The following is a 25650-nucleotide window of genomic DNA, read 5'->3' as shown; positions in this document are numbered from 1 at the left end:
GGCTCGCTATAAAGCTCGTCTAGTTGGTAATGGTAAGAATCAACAGGTTGGTCTTGATTGTGATGAGTCTTTCAGTCCGGTTGTCAAACCGACCACCATTGTATTGTCCTTGGTCTTGCTGTCACTAGTTCTTGCCTATCCATCAGTTGGATGTCAAGAACGCCTTCCTTCATGGTGACTTGAAGGAAACTGTTCATATGCATCAACCCCTGGCTTTGTTGATTCCACTACTCATCATCATGTTTGTCAGCTCCGCAAATCTCTCTATGGCCTCAAGCAAGCACCTCGTGCTTGGTATCAGCGGTTTGCTAACTTTGTTTTATCTCAAGGCTTTTGCAGCAGCTCATGTGACACATCTCTATTAATCACCCAGATCGCTTATCTTTTGCTTTATGTTGATGATATTATTCTAACTGCTTCTAGCACGCCTCTCCTTGATAGTATTATTGGTACATTGTCTACTGAGTTTGCTATGACTGATCTTGGCTCCCTTCATCACTTTCTTGGTATTACTACTACTCGTACCTCTACAGGTCTTTTTCTATCACTGGCACTGTATGCCAAAGACATCTTAGCTCGTGCGTCTATGACAGTGTGCAATCCAGTCACTACCCCTGTGGACACCTCCTCTAAGCTAAGTGCCACTGATGGTCCTCCTGTCAAGGACCCCACTCTTTATCGCAGTCTTGCCGGTGCTCTCCAGTATCTCACCTTCACTCGGCCTGATCTTGCCTATGCGGTTCAGCAGATCTGCCTCTTCATGCATGCCCCTGTGAGCCTCATTTTTACTTCCTTAAACGGGCGCTTCGTTATGTGAAAGGTACTCTTCCTCATGGACTTAGTCTTTCGGCCTCTAAGTCCATACTCTGACTGCCTATTCTGATGCTGACTGGGCCGGATGTTCTGACTTTAGACGATCTACCTCGGGGTACTGTGTTTTTCTTGTTGATAACCTTGTCTCCTGGTCCTCCAAAAGACAAGCTACTGTGTGTTGCTCTAGTGCCGAAGCTGAGTATCGTGGTGTTGCCAATGCTGTAGCAGAGACTAGTTGGCTTTGCAACCTCCTCCTTGAGGTTCACTTGCCTATTCGTACTGTCACTATGGTTTTCTGTGACAAAATTTCGCTGTGTATCTCTCTAGCAACCCCTTTCAGCATCAACGAACGAAACATCTTGAACTTGAGATCCATTTTGTTCGTGAGAGAGTTCAGGTTGGTCATATACGTGTCTTCCATGTCCCTTCTGAGCACCAGTACGTCGATATCTTCATAAAAGGGCTTCCGCGACATCTTTTTACTCAGTTCCGATCCAGCCTGAACGCCTGTTCGCCTCCCACTCCGACTGCGGGGGTGTATTAGATTGTATATATTGTATTTATAGTTAGTCTGTTATAGTATTCCCCTTCCTTATTTATCTTAGTGTATTTACCTAGTTTGTAAGTCTATATATTGGGAATGATAATTTCAACACTAATCAAGGGATTCACCATCTATCTTTTAATCTATATATACATGTATACATATGAATATATATGTATATATACATATATATATACATATATACATACATATATATATATATATATATATATACATATATACATATACATATATATATACATACATATATACATATATACATACATATATACATATATACATACATATATATACGTATATTCATACATATATACGTATATACATACATACATACATACATACATACATATATATATATATACATACATATATATATATATATATAATATATATATATATATATACATATATATACATATATATATATCTATATATATATATATACATATACATATATATATATACATATATATACATATACATATATATATATACATATACATATATATATATATATATATATATATATATATATATATATATACGTAACTTCGAAAAAAAGAATATTAGAAAAAAAAATTGAATTTTTTTTTGGGCTTAAAATTTTTTAGGGGGGCATAACTCTAATGAATAAGTGTTGTAACTCTAATCCAATCGTGTGGTTGAGATTCATTCTCATTACTCATGTAAATAGCATTCTCATGTGATTTTGCCCATATATATATATATATATATACATATATATATATATATACATATATATATATATACATATATATATATATATGGCAAAATTGGCCTCAAAACACCGTGAACTAATATGCACATGTGCACCAAACAGCCTCAAATATGACTTATAGCCAGAACACCCCAAAGTACGAACTTATGTGCAGTGTACTGTGTAACATAAATGGGGTCGGTGATCGGAATCCTCACTACCTATAAATTGAGTGGTAGATATTTGGCAGCCATAGAAGTGTTTTCCTTAATTGTGGTTGAACTTTCAAGCAGTTTGGACTACTGCAGGCAATTGATGTTGACAGATACCCTAGAATTACCTAAACTGGTATTTGAATTCTTATTGAAACGTAAAAATGAAGCTAAGCTCAATGTTATGCGGATTTCACTCTTTCAGAATTTAGGGTTCATTTGGGAAGAGGTAATTTGGGAAGTAAGAGGAAATTTGGGGAAGAAAGTCTTTATGTTCAGTTGAGGAAAAAGAAAGTGAATGCAGGCGCCTTTTTTTTGTTTAAGTAAATTAAAAAAGAAGAAAATAAGAAAGGATAGAAAATCCGGTGAGAATTCTAGGCACCAACCTCATTTATGGTACGTATTGCACTTAGGTCCGTACTTTAGAGTGTTCTAGCTGTAAATCGTAGTTGGAGCTGTTTGGTGCACCTGTGCTATAGTTCAGGGTATTGAGACCAATTTTGCACGCGCGCACGCATGCGCACAGACACACACACACATATATATAGGATTCTAGTGAGAATCCTCTTATAGTGAGAACCACTTAAAATGAGCAAAAATTTCATAAAATGAGATAATAAAGTAAAAAATGAGCATAAGCATAAAGTGAATAGAAAGTATTAAAAGAGCAAAAACATAAAATGAGCAAAAATGTCAAATCAAAAAATCGTAAAATGACTATAAAAAAAGTTAAATGAGCAAAATTATAAAATCAACAAAACGTAAACTGAGAAAAAACATCGAGTAATGGGTATAAAAATGTTAAATGAGCAAAGAAAACAATATAAGCAGAATATAAAATGAGTAAAAACATTCTGAAATAAGCAAAATCTTTGTAAAATGAGAAAAAAATGAGTGGTTCTCACGATTCTCATCATAAGGGTAGTTCTCATACGAACTTAAAAACATATATATTTAAGATGCTTTAACCTTAAAAAGTAAATTTGTAAGTGATTAAATTTGAAAAAGTTTAGTTTACCTATGTAATATTTTTGCCTTGGTTTGGTTCGGTTTGGCAGATGGGTGTTGTTGTGTTGTTGTGAATGGAGATGTGGTTGCGCAAGGCTCGCAATTTTCATTTAAAGATGTGGAGGTTGTCGTTGCTCAAGTGGATCTTGATATTGTAAGTTCCTATCTTGTGAGTTCTAGATTTTTCACCTGGTTTCTTACATCATATTCTTGCAAGTTTCATTTGTCCTCTTCAGTAATGACTAATGAGTAATACTACCTCCCGACCTACTAACAATTTTTTTTTAGCTTCATGATAATTAATACTTCCTCATTTCTTTTTAATCTACATACTTTTTTTTAGTCCATTTCTTTTTAATTTACATACCGTACTTTTTCTATTTTTGATAATATATCACATCTACTTTTTTCTCTTTTTCCACCCATGTCATTCACTTTTTAATATTTTAACTCACTTTTTTGTTTCTCTCTCTCACTTTTCAATTTCTCTCTTCACCTTTTTAGTTTCTCTCTCATACTTTTGTACTTCCTCCTTGGTTCTGTCCTAAGTAAATAAATGAATTTATCACCCTTTTCTCTTTATTTATTATAATCACATGATCATGTGGCTTTATTTTATCACCTTTTTAGATCCTTAACTAGTATTTGGGTCCGGTTGTTGCCCCGGGTTGATATTGCGTTTTCGAACTTGATATGCATTTTTTTTCATTCCGACTAAAATATATGAAGGAAAGCTCAACATTTAAAAGGTACAAATATAATAATGTAGATGCTTAAAGCATGATTAAAACTTGGTTGAGATGGTAATTGTCTCATGTATAATAGTAAGAGGTCACGGGTCCAAATCTTGTTGCAAGGTCATTTTACTTTTGTTAATTGACATGACTTATGTACACATTGGACAATTCTAGTGGAGTAACTGAGGTGCCACATGGCGTGTATACATTGTTACGCATGCCTTTTAATATATTTGTATAGATTTGTTGTCAAACCCATATGTACCAATTAATAAAAAAATGCAGAAAGTGTAAACCTAAAACTAATATTTAGGAGTAGAGATTTCAACATAAAAGATATAAATATTATGTTCCTCTTTTACCAAATAATATTAGTCAAAAGAATTATTAGTCAATGTTTAACATTTTTTATTACAAAGATGTGGGCATTATATACATTTCCTGAAACAATTTTTTTTTGAAGAATTAATACAATCACATAATTAATGCTTATTTTTATTGCTTAATATTTTCATTTAACTTCTTATATGTTTATAAAATTTTCCATTATATTTTTGAGAAACACACAAAAGTTGGGAGTGTATATTTCCTTTGTTTCACATATATGCAACACTTCGACTTTTGTACTATTTATATTATTAATTTTGACTATAATATTAATTAATATACATACACATATACATATATATATAATTGATGTTATTATTATTGTTGTTGTTAGGGTCAAATGAGAATATCCTTTAGAACGAGAAAGATCTTTTTATCATAGTTTTGAACAAAATGTGCATCATTTTTTCTAAGAAAAAGGTAGTCGTAACTCGAAAATTGAGATATTTATATCTAGTTCAAAAAATAAGCACATATATTAATGCAGGATGTATCCTTCTCATATTTATGAAATATTTTATTAGATCTCTTCCAATGTAGAGGAAAGATCAGGTGATAAAGCATCTTAAATGAAAGCTGAGATTTAAATTACTTACTGCTCGTTTGGTAGTTGGTCATAAATGATAGAAATAGGAATGAATTTGTGTGTAAATTTGTGAAAATATCATTGTCAATTCCCATGATAATGCTAATTTATCCTAAAGTGTCTACTTTCCTTCTTGAATTTTCATTTTCATCAAATAATACCACCTTGTAGGTGGTAGTGAATGGTAATGAAAATTACTTGCCCTTGGAGACAAAAACACAAGTTTAGGAGTGAGATTGCTTGCCCATGGAGAAAAAAATGCCTCCCCATAAAAAATTCAAGTGTGCTTCCCTAATAAAATTACACTTCAAATTCATTCCATTACCGCAATTTATTAACGACTACCAAACTTGCCGTTAGAGTCATAATATGTTTCACTTAGAATCACAATCCCCTTCCCCCTCCACCACCTTTTTTTTTAGGAAATTTTGGGAAAACCCCTTTAACTCTTCACTTTTTTAAAAAACAAATCCTCTTTTGTTTTATTTATTTTTAATTAAACCCTTAGATTTAAAAAAAATATATCAGGTAGCACGTCCCTAATTACTTTAACTTCTGTTATATTTAAACGGAGGTGGGGTCTGTATCTTAAGCCTTAAGTAATTAACAGAGGATTGTTAAACATCGCCCATAAAGTACTTAAAATCGCCCAAAATATATTTTTGTAGACCAATCTACCCTCTCCTTTTTTCTACACTACCCACCACCCCACCACCACCAACCTACTGTCATTTCACCTTCTCCGCTTCTCCCCACCACCCCACCACCACCTACCTTTCCACTACCACCTAACCTCCCACTACCGCCGTAGACCTCCACGCATCGCCTAACGTCCTCCACCACAGCCACCATCGCGTCAAATTTTTTTATATATACTGGCAAACGTCCGGCAAAAACGTTATTCATTCCCTGCATTACGACATCACTTACAATGCAAAATAGTTGGCAAAATTTGGCAAGAAAAGGGAGAAATACCTCATCATCTTCAAGAAGCTTCATGATCGAATGATCCACTGCACATAACTGAATATTCAATTCAAAATTGACAACACGAACATACTAATGCATAATCACTCAATCAGCTACAAGAAACCTACAAATTTATGCGCGTAAATTTCTCTCTCCTCTCAACAGTCAACAATTCCGTCCTACTTCTTGCTTTCGCATTAGTAAAATTTTCTCTCTCCTAATTCTTTCGCATGTTCATTCTTGCTTTTTTAAGGTTTGTAATTGTTTCTTTCATGGCGGCACAATAGACAAATTACTAAGTCAATATTTTTTTATACTGGCGAACGTCCAGCCAGGACATTCGCACCATGGGCAGAACGTCCTGGCCAGACGATCGTCCCAGGGCAGAACGTCCTGGCCAGACGATCGCCCCATGGACAGAACGTCCTGGCCAGACGATCGTCCCATGGGCAGAACGTCCTGACCGGACGTTCGCCAATATAAAAAAAATTCGACGCGGTGGTGGCTGCGCAATGTAATTCAAAGGTGGTGGTGGGGTGCGATGTTACGCGAAGTGGAGGTGAGGGTGAGGGTGGTGGTGGTACGTAAATAGTGAAGGAGAGAGAGGGGTAATTTCAATGGAGGTGAGGGTGGTGGAGTGAGGTGTGTGGGTGGTGGTGGAAGGCAGGATGTAAGGGAGATGGTGGTGGTAGTGGTGGTGGCGGCAGCCAGGTAGGCAGGAGGTGAGGGGATGGTGTTGATTTAAGAAAAAAATGAGGAACGTTATAAATGGAACTTCAATGTCTTTTTTGGACGATTTTAAGTAATTGTTGGGCGATGTATAGAAGTTGAGAATTAATGGCCTCAACCAACCATTCATCTCTCTAGCTTATTCAATTTCTTACTCTCATTCCATCTCTCTTCACCTACTATACTCAATCATTTCCATCTCTCTATCTCTCATCATCATCTCTCCTTTTTATCTTCTCTTTTAGAGCATGTACAATGGTTGGTTTCTCTCCAACTAGCTCTCCACATTCTCTCTCCTATTCTCTCTCTTCAAGCTACTCTCAAGAGTCATGTCTAAAAACACCCATGACCCAACAATAATAAAACTCTTTAAAGAGCTCCCCATTCAACTTTTCATTATTTTGTGGTTCCCATATCAATAAATGAACCTCATTTCATATTATGATCAAAGTTATATAAATAAAATTATTCATGTAAATTAAATATAATTACAAAATAATCCTTTTCATAATTTATGCAATGTAGAACTTTTAAAAAACAATATTAATTATGAGTGCTAATATTTAATTTCATAAATTTGGGTTTGAGTTGGTATTCATTTTTTTTCCTAAACACTTAAAAAAAATTAAAGATGGGTATGATATGAAAAAGATAGTAAAATATCCAATATTAGGCTCATTTTATAGATAAAGGAAAATTGTATTGTTGACATAGTAATTATTACCATCTTTTTATAAATTTTTATAAAAAAGGTCATTAAATGGTTACACGAAGAAATTAGAATTTAAGTAATTGTAATAAGAAGTGAGTTATTCAACACATTGGAGAGTCATCTCTCCATCAACCCAAATGGTATCTCCCCCAAGAGCCACTTTGCAAAGTGTCTCCATGGAGAGACACCCAAGGCACACCCAAGAGCCCCATTGTTGGATAAGAGGTGGCTCTCTATTTTCTTTCTCCTTAGAGAGCTAGATAGAGAGCCCGATTGTACATGCTCTTAGTCTCTCTCATCCATCAAGGGGTTTGCATCTCTCTGTCTCATCATCGTGGAGAATGCTACATGACAAAACAATGGAAAGTGTCATGGGGGGTAAAATAAGAATATGGTGCCCAAAATAGGTAATTTACTGTCTTCTGCCCCAAAATCCTAAACAATGATAAAAGTTGCAACTATTCCAACAATCAATACACAATCTTTTGGTGCATTTTGTCTTCTTGATGCTACACTTTTTTTGTTCAACACGATCAAATCTATCACCTTTGGACCAGTATCAGTTCATAGATGACAACCTTTTGCCATTCCCCCTGCTTCCCAACCCAACCAATTAAAGAAGTCACACCCTTCTCGTGCAATATGAACACTTGAGAATTTGCACTCATAGAAACTTCTCCTAGAATTATCATGCTTGATGCTTCCATAATCTCGATCAAAATCTTAGCAGAAATCCTACAATTGCATTTGGTTGTCATAACCTTTAAATTTTCAGAATCAAATTTAACAACTAAGCATAATTAAGTATAGTTAAGAAATTATCAACGAACTTAGAAACAAAATTACAACCCTAATTCAACCACTAACCAAAATAAAAAAAATGCAATTCAACCCTAAAATCGTTCATTTGCCCCAAATAGAAATGAATACAAATGAATGTAACACTTACTTGATATCTTGGAATGTTAAAGTGTAGAATATAGGAGAACGCTCTGATCTTCTCATTAAACGTTTGAGAAATATATATATAACCTACTATCAGAAACCTTATTGAACTAGATATCCTAACAACTTTACAGATAGTAATATAAAACAAGACTCCTAATAAACATAATACTCCAATACTTTCAATACTCCCCCTCAAGTGGGAGCACATGAAGATTACAAATGCCTAACTTGCGGAGTAGAAAACAAAACTGACGTTTGTCCCAAAGCTTTGGTCAAGATATCTGCTAATTGATGTCCAGTAGGAACATAGGAGGTAGATAAGTGACCAGAAGTCAATTCATCGTGAATAAAATGACAATCTACCTCATATGCTTCGTGCAATCATGGAAAACCGGATTCTTTGAAATATGAATAGCAGATTGACTATCTGAACACAAACGCTTAGGCTTAGGATGCAAAATATCAAGGGAAGACAACAAATACTTCAACCACTTTAACTCACAAGTAGTACCAGCCATAGTCCTATACTCAGCCTCTGCAGATGAACGAGCTACAGTAGGTTGTTTCTTAGTCTTTCAAGAGACAAGAGAACGACCCAAAAACACCAAATAACCAGTAACAGAACGCCTAGTCAACGGACAAGAAGCCCAATCACCGTCATAAAATGCAGTAAGTTGCATATTACCCAAAGGGCGCAACACAATACTCTGGCCAGGACAACCTTTTAGATAACGCAAAACACGAAGAGCAGCATCCCAATGACAAACTTGTGGTGCAACAAGAAATTGAGATAGAGTATGAACAACATAACGTAACTCAAGACGAGTAACAAACAGATAGACCAGGCGACCAACTAGGCGCCTATATATGTCAGGATGCGCATATGGCGACCCTTCGATGGAAGTGAGTCGATGATTCTGCTTCATAGGCGTGTCAATGGGTCGACAACCTAACATGCCAGATTCTTCTTCAACCTTCATCTCCTTTATATATTTCAAGGGCAATTTTATATATTTTAAGGGCAATTTTTACCAGTTGTGGGATAACTGCATTATATTAAGGATGACTTCATATATGCTAAGGTTATAAAGAGTAACTTTTACCACTTTTAGGGTAATTTTTAGTATTATAATAGTAACTTTGACTAATATTAGAGTAACTATACACCTTGATATTTTCCTCACCTTCTTCTTCAACCTTCATCTCCTTCCTTTTTCTCTCTCTCTCTCTCAACTTTCAGAAAAATGCGATAAATAATTAGTTCAAATGGCAGCTCATAACTTAGCCAATCTCTTAAAATCAATCATCATCATCAACAAAACTAAGCTAGATTTAAAACCACAAAGTTCCTCTAATTAACAATCAACATCACTGCTATAATATGAAGTTTCCTTGAACTTATCAGACAACAACATATTGTTTCAAGTTTCATCATTCAAAAGAAAGTACAAATAACATAAAAGTGATCAATAAGAGAGAGAATAACAGGTCATAATTAAAAGTTAGTTAACGGTGGCGAGCTGCAGCAACTTGGACATGGCATCGCGGCAAATAGGATGAAGAAAGGCTGAGGAGTTGGATGGAAGTGAAATCGCGATTATCTAAGCAAATTCGAGGCTGAAAACAAGAGATTAGAGACTTTGATGTTGTTATCGACTTCTTTAATTTCCTCCAATTTTGCTGATTTTATTCTCTCTCTTCTTGTTTCTCCATTTTTTCAGCTATTAGAATTTCACCGTAACTCAGAGAAATAGTGAGAGGAAAGATAAAATGGATATTCTTCATTGTTGAATTGTTGTCTGATGAATTCATAGTCAGAAGAGAAAGAATGAAAATTGTTGAAGTTGGGGTTTCTTTCCTGTTTTGAAGAGAGAGAATGGGGCTCTTGGAGGAGATAATGTAATTGGCCCAAATCTTATGAAATTGATCATAACCATCGGATCTGATTTCAATGGCCCAAATCTTCTATTTTCAGTTTTCAGCGTTAGGAATGTTTTCACAAGATCCCATTCCTATATATATGTATATATATATATATATATATATATAATATATAATATTATATTATATAATATAATATATATACATATACATATATATACATATACATATAGATATATATATATACATATATATATCTATATATATGTATATGTATATATATATATGTATATATATATATACATATACATATACATATATACATATACATATACATATACATATATATATATATATACATATAGATATATATATATACATATACATATACATATATATATATATATACATATACATATACATATATATATATATATGTATATATATATATATATATATATGTATACATATATATGTACATATATATATATATATATAAATATATATATGGGTGGGATCCGCTAAAAATAGCTCTTAATATGAAAACTGAAAACAATAATAACTTTTAACCCATTTAGGGTAACTTTTAACCCCTTTAGGGTAACTTTTAATAGTTTTAGGGTAACTTTTGTCAATTTTGGGGTAACATTATTAGATTAAGGGTAATTCTATATATTTCAAGGATAACTTTATTTATTATAAGAGTAACTATTACCACTTTTAGGGTAACTTTTACCATTTTTAGGATAACTTTTAGCAATTTTAAGGTAATTTTATATATATTTCAAGGATAACTTTTAGCACTTTTAGGGTAACTTTATATGCTATAAGAGTAACTTCTTCCACATTTAAGGTAACTATAGATATTTCAAGGGTTAATTTTGGTGGAAAAAAACTGACACTTGAATACTTGATCTTGACAAATAACAAGCAACATCTCCGACGAACTCCTCCCTAGTACTCGATCTCATGGTCTTCGACGAACAAAAACCTGACGATCAACGACTTTCCGGCGAATTAACCGGCGATCATGAACTCGCGCGAGGTAAACACCCGAAAATTGCTCCTGATCGATCGACTCACTGAGTTGCCCGATTTAGCACTCGCTCACATTCTCTCTAACCTCTACGTCGAAGAAGCAGCGAAAACCATCGTTTTTGTCCAAACGATTCAACTTAGTCTGGAACTCGGTCTCCATACTCAGCTTCTCCGATGAAAACTACCGCAAATATGGCAACTCCTTCATCAAATTTGTCGACTCTGCGTTAGGGTTTCACAATGGCAAAAAAATCGAGAATAAATTCTCCGTCAAATTTAGGTATGATGCAAATTATACGAATTTCGTTGATGAATGGATTAAAATTCGTTGTTCAAGAGCAGGTCAAATCTTTGTGTTTGGATTTTACTCAGAAATTTAGTAGTAATTATCATCAGATTGCAGGTGTTGAGTATAATTTGCCTGAATTTATGTACGATGATGTGAATTTGGTGGAATTGGTTACTTGTTTATGTAGATTTTCCCCTGAAGGATTATATAATTGGAATTGTTTGAAGTTACTGAGTATAACGAAAATTAAATTGGATGAGGAGATGATTTCTAGGGTTTTGTGTGGTGTTAGTGTTGGAGACGTTAGCTTGGAGAGCGAAAATGGCGTTTCAAGAGATTAGGAGGGAGAATCTGTTTGAGAATGAGGAGTAAGAGAAAGAAAATCAGGTGGCACGCGTATGGTTAAATCATCGCCGTTCAAAATATAATTTTATAAATCCAACGACTCAGTTAACATATATATACAGGCCCGGCTATTAGGCTGTGCAAACAACCCAATAGCACAAGGCCCCCAATTTCCTAGGGCCCCAAATCTGGAAGATTGACCGTATAATACATTTACGTCGCTTATATATACTAATTACAAAGGCTGGCAAAGTTGGTCCCTAATTTTATTACTCCAAGATTGGGTCTGAGCATGCGAGTTCGATTCATTTCCCCGACTATTTCCTTTACTCTTTTTTTTCAATTCTTTTTGGTATATTCTTGGAGGCTGGAGCTGAGCATGCGGTCGACTCATCTGCTCAATATTTCTTACTTATCTTTCCATTATCTCCATTACTTAGGGTGAGATAGAAAAATATTAATGTTATCTTTGTAATTAAGTAGAACATTATTAATAGCTTGGTTCTGTATTCAGTTGTTATAAATGATTTTAAATGAGTTTGAGATTTTGTAAATATATAATTGTAATAGTGTAAAAGAATTTTTCATCATATAAGTTGCAAAAAAAATAAAATACTAAAGGTCCAATCCTAAGATTAGAATAGGGCCTCCAAAATGTTTAAAACGGCCCTGTATATATATATATATATATATATGGGTTGAATTGCTCGCTCCTAGACTCCAACTTTGATCATTGCATTGTTATATTAATAACAGGTTGCTAGCCTTAGGGGATCTATGAGTAGTTTTCAAGAGCAGGCAGGCAGCAAAAAAAGAGTCGCGTCTATTCAAGCACCTTACAAACTTTGCCGATCATTCCACTTGGAAGCCCCCATTTCCAGTCCAATTAAGGTTAGCCCTTCATCATCGGAGCTAATGTAAATTGGCAAAGGCAACATCTCATGCCAAGTTTAATAATGATAGGATTTATGTTACAACATTTGCTTAATTACGTAGGTATAAGTGTAAGTTGCATGCACACGGGACACTGACACGGACACGGGGACACGCAGACACGGGGAACGTAATTCTAAAAATGAAAAAACGCAGGGGAAATGTTAGAGAACACAATATTTTGCAGTTTTGATAGTAGATTAGGCTATCTTTTGAGAGATTTAGAGATATTGAAAGGAAAAGGTAAGGTTGAGAGGGAAAACATTTCTTCTAGTAACAAAAAACTATGTCGGTTTCGTTTCAATTCACTATTTATCTTCAAAAGAAAATTCAGAGTGTTTGAAAGTATCCTGAAGTGTCGGAAACATTTAAAGTGTCGGAACGCGACACCTTGACCCGTAGAGAGTGTCCGTGCATCAGTTTATTACCTATAAGCCATATGTATTTCCGATCCCCAGTTTACACAATAGTGAATTTGTAGATTAGGTATCATGAAGCCGAGGAAGAGATAGCTTTTGGACCTGCTTGCTGGCTATGGGACTACTTAAGAAGAAGCGGAGCTTCTGGTTTCCTACTTCCCCTTTCTGGTGGTGCTGATAGCTCGGCCGTTGCTGCAATTGTTGGTTGCATGTGTCAGCTCGTTGTCAAAGGTCAGTTTCATGTCGAAGATATATAAACCCTAGTTTGTTGAACAGATCTATTAAGTACCTAACAAAAACTATTGAAAAAATCCTATTCTATTGCTTTCACATTATAGATCGTTGTGTATGAAAATACATCAAATAGTTAAATGTGGCTCATTATAAATTTAAAACTCGACGAAGAAAATACCCTCTTTGTTTATTTTTGTTTATTTTGTTTGTCTTTTCAATAGTGTCTAATACACATTTTTATTAGTCATTAATATCTTGAAAAATATATGTGAAAGTATTGTGTCAGACCATCTGATGTATTGTTTACTGTCAGACGGGCTGAGCCCAATACATCTTCTCTCTCGCACGTTTACCAGATTTTTCAAGCTTTCTTGAGTGTTTGCATCAACGTTGCTGTAACAACTACTTTATGTTGTCTTGTATCCACATCTATCATGTAAACTCCTGAAATTTTATAAAACATGATCATATAAATTCTCTAGAAATTCAACATTTTTTTTTCTGGGAAAATACAGACACCCACATGGAAAAAAACCTCATATTTTCACAAATACTCCAACAGAATTATAGAATATTCAAAATTTTAACAAACCCATATCAAAAATTAATGGGAAGAGAGAGATTATCTTCAACATTATGAAGAATTTTCTTGACTTTTCGTTTGCAACCTTCACACTTTTTTATTTTAGCTAGTTGTTAAATGAAAGAATAAGAAAACTAACTGAAAACTAAGTTGCTTTCATTTAGAACTTATTTTACTCAAAATGCTTGTTTCCCGTCTCCTAAAAAAAAAGTAACGCTGGTCACTAGTGTTGTTTGTATGCAGAAATTCACAATGGGGATGAACAAGTAAAAGAAGACGCAATAAGGATAGCCCAGTATCCTGATGGCCAAATCCCAAGTGATAGCAAGGAGTTCGCAAAACGCATTTTTCACACTGTATACATGGGAACTGAAAATAAGTACAAGCTGCTACATAATCACTCCAAGAGATATCTTCTCGCATTATATATATGTTGTGCATCATATTAGTACCATTATAAGTGTGACTGATCATAAATGTCAATAATAATAAGTCAAACAGAATGTAGAGATCACAAAGTAGGTAAGATAAAGTGAGAAATTAAAATTTAAGTCAGCAAATTTCTATGGGATGAAGTACTGACTTTTTCTTTCTTCAACAGGCTCCAAACATATTCTTGCCTATTGATATCTTAATTAACATGTTTATAAATATTATAAAGGTTGATATATTAAAGTAATGGAAGTATTCAAATTAATTTCAGACAAATATAAAAAAAAGTGTTCAGACTATTCTGGAATAGAAGAGTATTAAATCTACTTTTTAGCTGAACTTAACTATGTATATATCATATATAAAGAAAATATTTTTTATGAATTCAAATTATCATGATTATATCTAAGTCTTAGCAAAATTAGTCTATTAATAATAATCTAAAAGATTATTTAAATTTTCCACTCAAGCAAAAACATATAGCTTCTCTTTCTAACAGAAGACTATATTTTACAGATGGTTTAGGGGCAGGAGGAAAGCATTAAGAAGAGAGAGACATATTATATATCACGACTACTATATATAGTTCTCTTTTTTTTTTAAATTCATATGAGCCACGGAGGCAGTACAAAGAAAGGTAGGGAGATTCAAACGTGTGACCTATTGTTCACAGCACCTCAATCTTAACCATTGAGCCAAAACATCCTTGGCATGTATAATTCTCTTCTTAAAACAAAAGAAAATAATAAATGGTAATATGAGAAGAAAAAATTGAACGCTGAATTCCAGTAACCGATTTTTATAATTTCAATTTGCCATTAACTCTAAAGCCCTAAAGTTAAAATTGTTATCTATCAAATAATTTGTGACATTATATCTAGGGCCTAATTTCTAGTTGTTTCTTTTAACAAAATGGTTCGATGAATCGTTATTTCTCGGGCCTAATATCTAGTTATTTCTCGGGCCTAATACCTCCGGCCTGAGGATTCTTAATGGGTTGTTGATGCCTAGGTAATGTAATACTTTATAGGTTATAAATTGTTAGAAGTCCCTTTTCTTTTTTGCAGTTCTGAAGCCTCAAGATCACGAGCCAAAGTGCTTGCAGATGAGATTGGTTCCTGGCATATTGATGTCCGGATCGATGGTGTTATTTCAGCCATATTTATTTGGTTTCACGCATTAACCGGAAAATACCCTCGTTTTAAGGTGACCGCTTATCTCTCTTTTGAAACGGAAAAACAAAAAAAAAAAAAGTTTATCACTAAATATATATAATCACCTGGAATCTTGTTGAGTTTGTGTTTTGGTTTTCATTTTTTTTATATCATTTTTTGGTGTTAAGATATAGACATATAGTATTAACCTTTTATTATTTGTGTTTGTTATGTGATAACGTTGTTCAATATTCACTAACAATCTTTATTCACTAGTGGAAAAATGAAGAAGCGTTGCGCTAAAAAAGGCATGTAGGGCTGCGCTTTTTTACAGCAGCCCTTTCAGTAGCAGCCCTTCACTTTTTAAGTAGGGCTGCGCTAGAAAAGCGCAGGCCTTAAGCTAGAAGGGCTGCGCTAGTTAGGAAAAAGCGCAGCCCTTCTGGGCTAGAAGGGCTGCGCTTTTTTAAAAAAAAAAAAATTTTTTTGTCATTTTTTTTACTCATAATCTCACATTTTCTGAAATTAAACAGAAGAGAAGAGAAACGAAACGAAAATACTAAACCCAAAACAATAAAAAGAATGAAACGAAAATGAAAAAAAGGAACAAAAACTAATATACAAAGAGAAGTATAACAAGAACATTAATCAAAATAAACAAAGAGAAGTATACAAGAATAACATTAATCAAAATAAACAAAGAGAAGTATACAAGAATAACATTAATCAAAATAAACAAAGAGAAGTATACAAGAATAACATTCAAAACAAAGAGAAGTATATAAGAACATTAATCAAAACAAAGAGAAGTATACAAGCAAGAACATTAATCAAAACAAAGAGAAGTATACAAGAACATTAATCAAAATATATAAACAAAGAGAAGTATACAAGAACATTATAGATCTGAAAAAATACAAGAACTACAACCTAATAATGTTTAAATACATAAAACAAAACCCAAATACATAATTTAATGGAAAAAAAAATTTCGGAAAAACTTAAAATGGGTATTTGGAGGCTTAAACGAACTCGGATGGCTTAAAAAGCCTAAACGTCACAGCATAGCGGTGAGTTTGACTCGTTGGCTCGTTCCGCTTCCGAAAAGGTATCACAATAGGCAATCGGACTCCGTCGTCATGTTTAGTGCAAATCGGAAAAACTTAAAATGGGTTTTTGAGACAAATGTTTATGGGAGTTTTTGAGAGAGAAGAGAGGATGAGAGAGAAGAGAGGGTGAGAGATAAGGAGGAAAGGAATAATGAGGGACGTGAGAGAGGAGAGAGAATGAGGGATAATATATTTGACGAATCCCCGCTCAATATTTCAAAGCGCGCGATTCCGAAATTTCAAAATTTTTCAGGAAGGGCTGCGCTTTTTTAAAAAAGCGCAGCCCTTTACTAGTAGGGCTGCGCTTTTACGAAAAGCGCAGCCCTTCCTGCGCAGCCCTTTATGTTTTTTCCCCTAGTGATTATATATGACAACACATATAGGACACCAAAAAGTTGTAAAAGAAAAAAAAAGATAACTAACTGCTTCATTTGAACCAAAACGTTAAGCCGAAACATTGAAACTGAAAAGCAGCTTTTTGAAAAAAAAAAAAAACAAAATACAAAGATAATTATTCTACATAATTAATTTAATTTTTTATATGCTTTCTCATATATTGCATACATATAAGGCTAGTTACTTATAACGTAACTCAAGTAAATCTTCAGTGTATGGATATTTGCTTCAGTGCATTGTTGTACTACATTTCTCATTTTGTCATCTTGGGATTTCAAAATACACCATCCATTTTCACTTTTGAGTTGGAACTGTTAGAAATAGTCGGGCTTTTAATTTTTTTTTTTTTGTTGTTGAAGAGTAGCGGGTTTTTAAATTTTTTTAAGGATGGTGGGCTTTTAATTAGGAGTAGTAGTGTTATGTTTTGTTGTAATTGTCGTGAAAATGGGAAAATTGGTTGGGCCTTCACTGGTCATCTTTTGATAAAAAAAGACCCTATTGAATCAACACTTTTTGCAAGTTAGTCAGTCCAGCTATACATGTTAACACTTGAGAGTAGGGTGAGAGATAAGAAAATCCCTACTTCCAAACGTTAGTATAAGGCTATGTTCAGTTCACCTGAAATTTTCTGATCTGAACTTATCTGATCTGATCTGATCTGAACTTATTTTTTCTGATCTGATCTGATCTGAACTTATTTTTTCTGATCTGATCTGATCTGATCTGATCTGAACTTATTTTTTCAACAAGATCTTATCTTTTATAAATATATATTATTACTATTATATTATTACTTTGTAAATCATTATTATGCAATACATTATAAGATATTCTTTATAGTTTACTATTATTATCATTTTATTTCTATTACAACTTTTATACAACTTTTATTATTAATAATAATTATTATTATTATCATTATTATAAGAACAACAATAATAATTATAATCATAAATTATTATTACTAAAAATAATTATATAACTCAAGTCATTATTTTATAAGAGCACTTATACAATGTTTCACACTTTCCCTTAAAAAAAAGTTTCACACTTGAGAAGTCGGCAAACTGAACTCTTTTTTTTCCATATAAAATAGAACAAGATATACAAACAACTATGACTTGAGCAAAAAATAAATAAATATCGTGCAACTTCAAATAGCTAGAGAGATTTGAAATTCGGTAGGAAGAGGTATACCGAATCTAAATTTATAATTTGTATTCACACTTAGCTTATTTTGAAATGTAATCCGAACATAGTAGTTTCGTTATCATGAATTTGAGATATCATATTTTATATATTTCTTATTTTTGCGTCAATCTTATGTTCTTAACACGTGGCTTTTAATTTTCTATTATTTAATAACAACAAAATAACTTAATATAATAATAACAATGACATTTATAATGGTAACAATAAGATTAATAATAATTACCAATATTAATAATTAATAAGTACAACAAAAATAATAATAATAATAATTCTTTTGAACAAATGTACTAGTAAATAATAATACCCCTTTGTATATTTTTTTATCTTTGTCACTTAGAATCTTGACACTATTCACAATAAGAGATAATCTTTAGATTTTTCTCAATATATAAGAAAAATATAATCATGTGCGGTCTTGTTTGATTCGTCTCAATGAGTACTTTATTAATATTCAATTATTATAATTTTTATTAATATGTAGTGAAAGATATTTAATAATAATAAGTTTTTAAATATAAGCATGATATGATCTGAACTGAACTGATCTGATCTGATCTGATCTGGTCTGATCTGATCTGATCTGATCTGATCTGATCTGAACTTATTTTTTCTGATTTGATCTGATCTGAACTTATTTTTTCTGATCTGATCTGATCTGATTAGATCTGAAATAAGCAAAAATAAGGTGAACTGAACATAGCCTAAGTAGTGAAGTTCGAACGTATGATCTCAAAATCACAAGGTAATTTTTCCACCTCCACTAAACAAACTTGGTTATTGACTTATATTTACTTTGTAAAGTTTTGCTTACATCTCCCTCAAGTACATTTCGGTGATCGATCCAACCGACATAAGCCTGGAATGCTACTTTAATCTAGATCATTATACCTAGGGCTGTTCAAAGTGCGGTCTGGACCGCACCAAACCGCAACCCAAACCGTTTTTTCGCGGTTTGGGTTGGTTTGCGGTTTCAAAATTGCGGTTTGGGTTATGATTTCAAGCAAACCGCGGTTTGCGGTTTGGGTTGGGTTTTAATTTTTGTAAACCAAAACCGCACCGCAAACCGCAAAGTTACATATTTTAAAAAAAAATAAAATTAAATACACTTATGAAGGTGACATACAAGTATAAAATTGAAAAAAGAAGTTTGAGGTAAAAAACTTTAACACTTTTGATAAATCATTATATATGTTTAATTATGAATTCAACTTCATATCTATTTGGACTCTTAGTAACAATTTTTTTAAAATCTTAGATTACAAAAGTAATGTCGCGGAGGAAAAAATGGTTAAACCGCAACCCAAACCGCACCAAACCGTTTTGCGCGGTTTGGGTTGGGTTGGGAAAAATTGCGGTGCGGTTTGGGTTGGAAAATTTTCAAACCGTGTATTTGCGGTTTGGGTTGGGTTACATCCCAAACCGCACCAACCCAAACCGCGAACACCCCTAATTATACCACATCAAATATTTAGCTAGATATTTTTATGGTCGTAGACTTGTAATCTACACTTTTTTAGTTAATAGCTAAACTTTGACTTTAACAAAATATTTAAAATAATTTTAGATATTTAATTGTATGATATTTTCACTAACCTCAAGATTTTTCAAGATTAACTATTTCTAATAGGAACCACATCTAAACTAGAGTTGGCAAAAGTTTGTGTTGTGTTCGTTACATATGTAAGCGGGTTGGAAAATTCTTGATACTAACTCAACCCATCTAGTAAATGTGTCATCTCGTGTTGACTCGTTTAATTTAACGTGTTGAGATAACTGGACACTAACCCATTCTTTTCGTGTCTTGTTGTTGTGTTAAGGTACTTTTTGGTATCTTAAGCCAATTTTCTATTTTATTATGTCATATACTTGTGTGGCAAATGGCAATGTATTAAACGGGTTCAAGCGTGTCATCTTTGTGTTGGAACCTCAACACTAATCTAACTCATTTAGTAAGATGTGTCGTGTTGTATCGACCTGTTTAACTAAACAAATTGGAAATCCTCAATACTTACCCAATTTTTTCCTATCTCGTACATGTCGTGCTATCGTGTTATGTCTACTTTTATCAGCTCTAATCTAAATGAAGTATAATTATAATAAAGTATCTACCATCCTCCATCAATCACATTTACTTTTTTCCATTTTTTTGCAATTAAAACATTGTCAACTTAACTCCTATCATTTGTTTTTCACTCCTCTTAATTATATATGAGGATCGGACTTGATTTTTTTTAAAACTTATGGTTGAGAATCTCAACTTTATTTATATTTATAGTTAATAGACCTAGATAAAAGCTACTAATTTCTTACTAAAAAAAAATTGTTGTTACTAGAATCAATAATACATTTATATTTACTAATTCACATATTTATTTTTTAAATATTATGTTACTCTTGTCAATGTGAAGTCGTTTCACTTGTGCTAATTTTTGTTTGATTTCAATTTTTGGGATGTATTGTGGCATTGTTGATAATTCGCCAGCTGATCCTTTGGGAAGAGTTTTTGTAATGCTAGTTAGAGGTTGCACTCTTCAATCTTTGATGCGGTTCTTCTCAACTTATTTTTGCTTATTTAAACTTAATATGACTTATTATATTTTACTAGTCTTTATATTAGACTTTAGTTAAACTTATCTAAACTTATTAGACCTTATTTTGTGAGTGGGTCAAATCTTAGCTTATTTTTGTTGAACTGAACTTTTTCTTGAGGGGTTTGTTGAAACTAAACTTATCTTAACTTTTCTGAAGTTATAATTGGGGAAGCATTTTAATTAGGTACCTTAAATTATAAGGTGCTAAATATTTTACGTGCTAAAATAATTATTGGTGTTTTTGAAGCACCTAAAATTTATTTTAGGTGGTTAAAATGACTAAAATCAATAAGTTAATATTCTTAACTTTTCATAATCAAGTGATTGAAATTTTTGAAAACCTTTCTAAGATTTTAATAACAACTAATTTTGCCAAAATAATTGATCAACTTAAGCAGATAATCTTGTCAAAATGTTAAGTAAATTAACGACTTTTCCTCAGTTTCAGCTAACTTATGAGTTTCAGCTTGCCAAACAGACAAAACTAAAAATACGACGCTGAATATAACGAGCCTTCGTTGTAATCTTGATATTTTGCTTTGAATTTTTACAACTCAAGTTTTAGGGGGTGTTTGGTTGAGGCCTGAGGGGTGTGAAGAAACAGAAAGGGTTTCCAAACTTATGTTTCCCTTACTTCATGTTTGGTTGATGATTTTTTCTTTTCCCGTTACCCATTTTTTCAGTTTAAAATTACCCCCCTTACCCTTAGATCCATTACCCAGCCCCCCAAGATTTTGGATACCCCCAAATCCCTCTACACCATAACACAACTGACCAATCCACCACCACCACCACCAGGCTGACCCTAATGACACCACCACCACCAGGCTGACCCTACTGACACCACCATGACCATCTGAGCCGCAGCCACCACCCTCCACCTGAGTCCTCGACTCCCTGCAACCCGCAGAAAACCCCACCCACCGAAACACCACCCTAACCGCCGAAAACATCCCCCAAGCCGCCAAAACCCCACCCCAGCCCTTGGAAACACTACCCCGACCTCCGAAAACCCCACCTCACCCCTCGAAAACACCCCAGCCGCCGAAACACCACCCCACCTACCAAAAATCTCCCCCACCCGCCGAAACCCCATCACAGACCTCGAAAACCTCCCCCACCCGTCGAAAATCCTAGCCCAGCCCTCGAAAACCTCCCCCACCCACCGAAAACCCTAGCCCAACCCTCGAAAACACCCCCGACCCGCCGAAAACACTAGCACATCCCTCGAGAACACCCCCACCCGCCGAAAACCCTAGCCTATTTGCCGCTGGTCGCGCAGCAACACCGGTGCCAGCGTAAGAGAGAGAAAGAGATAGGGGGGAGGTAATGGGTCAACTTTTGTTACTCTTTCTCTTGTCTAACCAAACACATGGGTAAATTGGGGGTTTTGGGTTCCTTTCCTTTCCTAACCCTTACTTGATTCCATTCCCTTTCCCCACTTCCAACCAAACGTCCCCTTAGTTTCTCAGCCAATTCTTTCTATAATTCTGGATATTAGCTGTGAAAAAACTCAAAACTTGTCAGTAATTTCTTTAAAAAGGGTATCATACGAGTCACATCTTTTTCAGTCAATGATGGACAAGATCACATAAAAAGAGAAACAAGCATGTGTTAGCCATGATTCTCAAAGTGGGGGGATAAAATTCGACCGCCAAGCATTCGAAAAATTTAGAAAAAAAATAATACGACACAAATTATTTAATACTTAATGTTTTACATTCGAAATTCCAAAATGCTTATAGTCTTACAATCTAAGAAAAATGAAAAAAAAATAAACTAAAAATAAAAATTACAAATTCATCCTTCGGGTCTTTATATTTTGAAAGTGATCAATGATTGTTTCAATGTATTCCTCTTCAAACCAAACTATTGAATATTTCAATTATAAATAAACTCATATTTATAATTTCCTAATTAGAAATTTCAAATTGCAAACTAACAATTTCCTAAATCATGAGTTCATGACCAATTCCAAACCAACAACAAATCAATCAACAACCATAAATCCACAATCACAAATTAACATTTCACAAGTATCATAACTCAGTAATTCACAACCAAACAATGTAAATTGTAAATATTACCTTTAAAAAAACATAAACTAGAACTTAGGGTTAAGAAAACTTACTGACTGACTGAAGTGGGTGTCTCGGGAGGTCGGCGACGGCGAATGGACATGGACGGTGGGGGTGGCGGCGTTGCTTCGTCTCCTGACTTCGTTGTGGTGTCGCAACGTCGCTTCCTCTTCATCTCCTGACTTCGTCGCAGGCTCACAGCGTCGCTTCCTCTTCGTGACTTCGTTCCTCTTCCTCACGGCTCATCGTCGCCGGCTCCGACAAATGCGAATATGCGGTCAACGTCGTCGTCCCTCCGTCGTCGATTTTAGGGTTTCTCTCAATCTCTCTTCCTCAGTCTATCTCTTAGTTTCTATCTTTAGCGTGTTTTTTTCAAATTGTTTTGCAAAAACTTCACGCGTGCTGCTAAGCATGTTTTTTCCTTTTTTTTTAAGAAATTATTTTTTAAAAGTGGGGAGACATTTGTCCCCATGTCCCCTTACTGGCTTCGCCACTTACTGCATGTGCTTAGTATTGCATTAAATTGCACCACGTATAATACTAGTCAAGTACTCCATCCGTCCCAAATTAGTTGCTACATTTTGACCGTAGGCACTATTCACGTCATAACTTTGACTATCTTTTACTCCATATATATATAAGAAAAAACATAATCATGTTGGATCTTGTTTGATTCGTCCCAATTCGTATTTTCCAAATATATAATTTTTATAATTTTTCATATATGTAACTTAAAATATTGGTGTTTAAAGTTGCATCTCGTAAACTGTGAAAAGGCAAATGTAACAACTAATTTGGTACGGAGGTAGTAAGTGTGAGATTATATACTTGTGTTGATTGTTTATTCAGGTTGATGGTGGCTCAAATGCAGAGAACTTGGGGCTGCAGAACATTCAAGCTCGTATAAGAATGGTGCTAGCTTTCATGTTGGCATCGCTTATGCCTTGGGTTCACAAAAAATCAGGATTTTATCTCGTTCTTAGTAGCACTAATGTCGATGAAGCATTGCGTGGTAATTTAACAAAGGTATTGAATAGATTTTAGAATGTTGGTTAATGGATATTTTCAGCTATTGAATTTGTAGCTGCACTCTTGATTGTGTTATACCAAGGGGTTGTGGTTGAAGTTGGGAAGTTTAGCTTCCCTTGAATTTGCATTGCTCATGAAATTTCATTTCCTAGGAAGTACATTCTTTTGTTTGGTTGAACATGGGAAATTCTATTTCCCATGAGAATATCCACTTACCTAGGGCCTAGGAGGGCCTAGGTAAGTTATTTCCTCCATTTTGTAGGAAATAGAACTTCGTAGGAAGTTCTACTTCCCATGTTTTTGCCAACCAAACAACACACATATACCTACTTCTTAGGAATTCTAATTTCCCATGTATTTGAAGGTTAACCAACAGGCTATTACTCTACGGAGCCTTTTTAATATGTTATGGGCTGACCATGTGGTAACCACCAACCAATTAAAATTATACTTCCTACATTCCAAAATAAACAAAACATTTATAATTTAGGCGGTATCTAAAATACATGAGACATTACTTTATTTGATATTTACTTTTTCATATCTCATTTTTCATCACAAGGCTTCCTCTTTTTATTTTTCTCTATCTCTCTCCTCTCCTAAATTCCCGTACCTCCCCCTTACATTTCATTCTATTATAGTAGAATGGAAGAAGTATTTATGTTTGGCCTCAAAAAAGAATTCTATTAATAATTATCGTGTTTGATTTGCATTTCTCCAATACACTACTTGATCACTAATATCTTTTTTTTGTTTGAAGGGGATCATAAATATCATTGATATTGTCGAAAGCATACACGAAACAAATCTACCGAGTGCTAAGTCATCATATTTTATAAAATTGGTTATATTTTAAGTGCCAAATATAAAGTAGTGTTTGTCTTGTAAGAGACCGCGTACTTTTAAATTAAAATTAGACCATAGTAAGCCCAATATTAAAAAGAGAATTAGTCCAATAGTGATTATGGTTACTTTATTATTAAAATTAGACTATCTCTTTTAATAATTTTTATATAAAGTAATATATATATATTTAAAAGTTTGACCGAAAAAGCCAAATAGGATAATTAGTTAAGGGACAAATCGAAATCAAATAATATTGTGAATATTTTGCACAAAAGAATCTAAAATATGGGGTTTAGGACTAGGTACGCGCTACATACTACCTCCGTACTTTTTTAGTTGCATTATTTGGTTTTGTGGCACTTTTCATCAACTAACTTTGTTAAGCTATCTCGCATTATTATATAAGAAAAAACATAGTCACGTGGGGTCTTATTAGATTCATCTCAATGAGAGGATTCCAATATCAAATTTTTATAATTTTTACTTACACCCAATAAGATATATTAACGTTCAAAGAATCGTCTCGGCAAATGTGAAAAAGCAAATGGTGCAACTAAAAAAATACAGAGGTAGGGCATGTTCTCTTCGGCATAAAACAGCTGAACTGAACTGAATTGAACTGAACTGAACTGAATTGAACTGAACTGAATTGAACTGAACTGAACTGAATTGAACTGAACTGATCTGAACTGAACTGAAC

At 33.9% G+C, this 25650-nt stretch overlaps 1 protein-coding gene across 1 annotated transcript in view; it reads left to right on the top strand.

Annotated features, from left to right (window-relative positions):
• LOC104892578 (glutamine-dependent NAD(+) synthetase-like) overlaps window positions 1-25650 on the top strand; it is a 48172-nt gene that overhangs the window by 8993 nt on the left and 13529 nt on the right. Inside the window, exons 4-9 of the mRNA XM_010678544.4 lie at window positions 3367-3470; window positions 12694-12828; window positions 13352-13520; window positions 14350-14485; window positions 15606-15744; window positions 23925-24101. Of these exons, the coding sequence (XP_010676846.1) occupies window positions 3367-3470; window positions 12694-12828; window positions 13352-13520; window positions 14350-14485; window positions 15606-15744; window positions 23925-24101 (860 nt within the window). The remainder of the gene's footprint in view (window positions 1-3366; window positions 3471-12693; window positions 12829-13351; window positions 13521-14349; window positions 14486-15605; window positions 15745-23924; window positions 24102-25650) is intronic.

This window comes from Beta vulgaris, chromosome 5 (assembly GCF_026745355.1).
Source record: "Beta vulgaris subsp. vulgaris cultivar EL10 chromosome 5, EL10.2, whole genome shotgun sequence".
NCBI lineage: Eukaryota > Viridiplantae > Streptophyta > Magnoliopsida > Caryophyllales > Amaranthaceae > Beta > Beta vulgaris.
The sequence above is the reverse complement of the archived record's forward strand: the minus strand, read 5'-3'. Positions and strand labels throughout refer to the sequence as shown.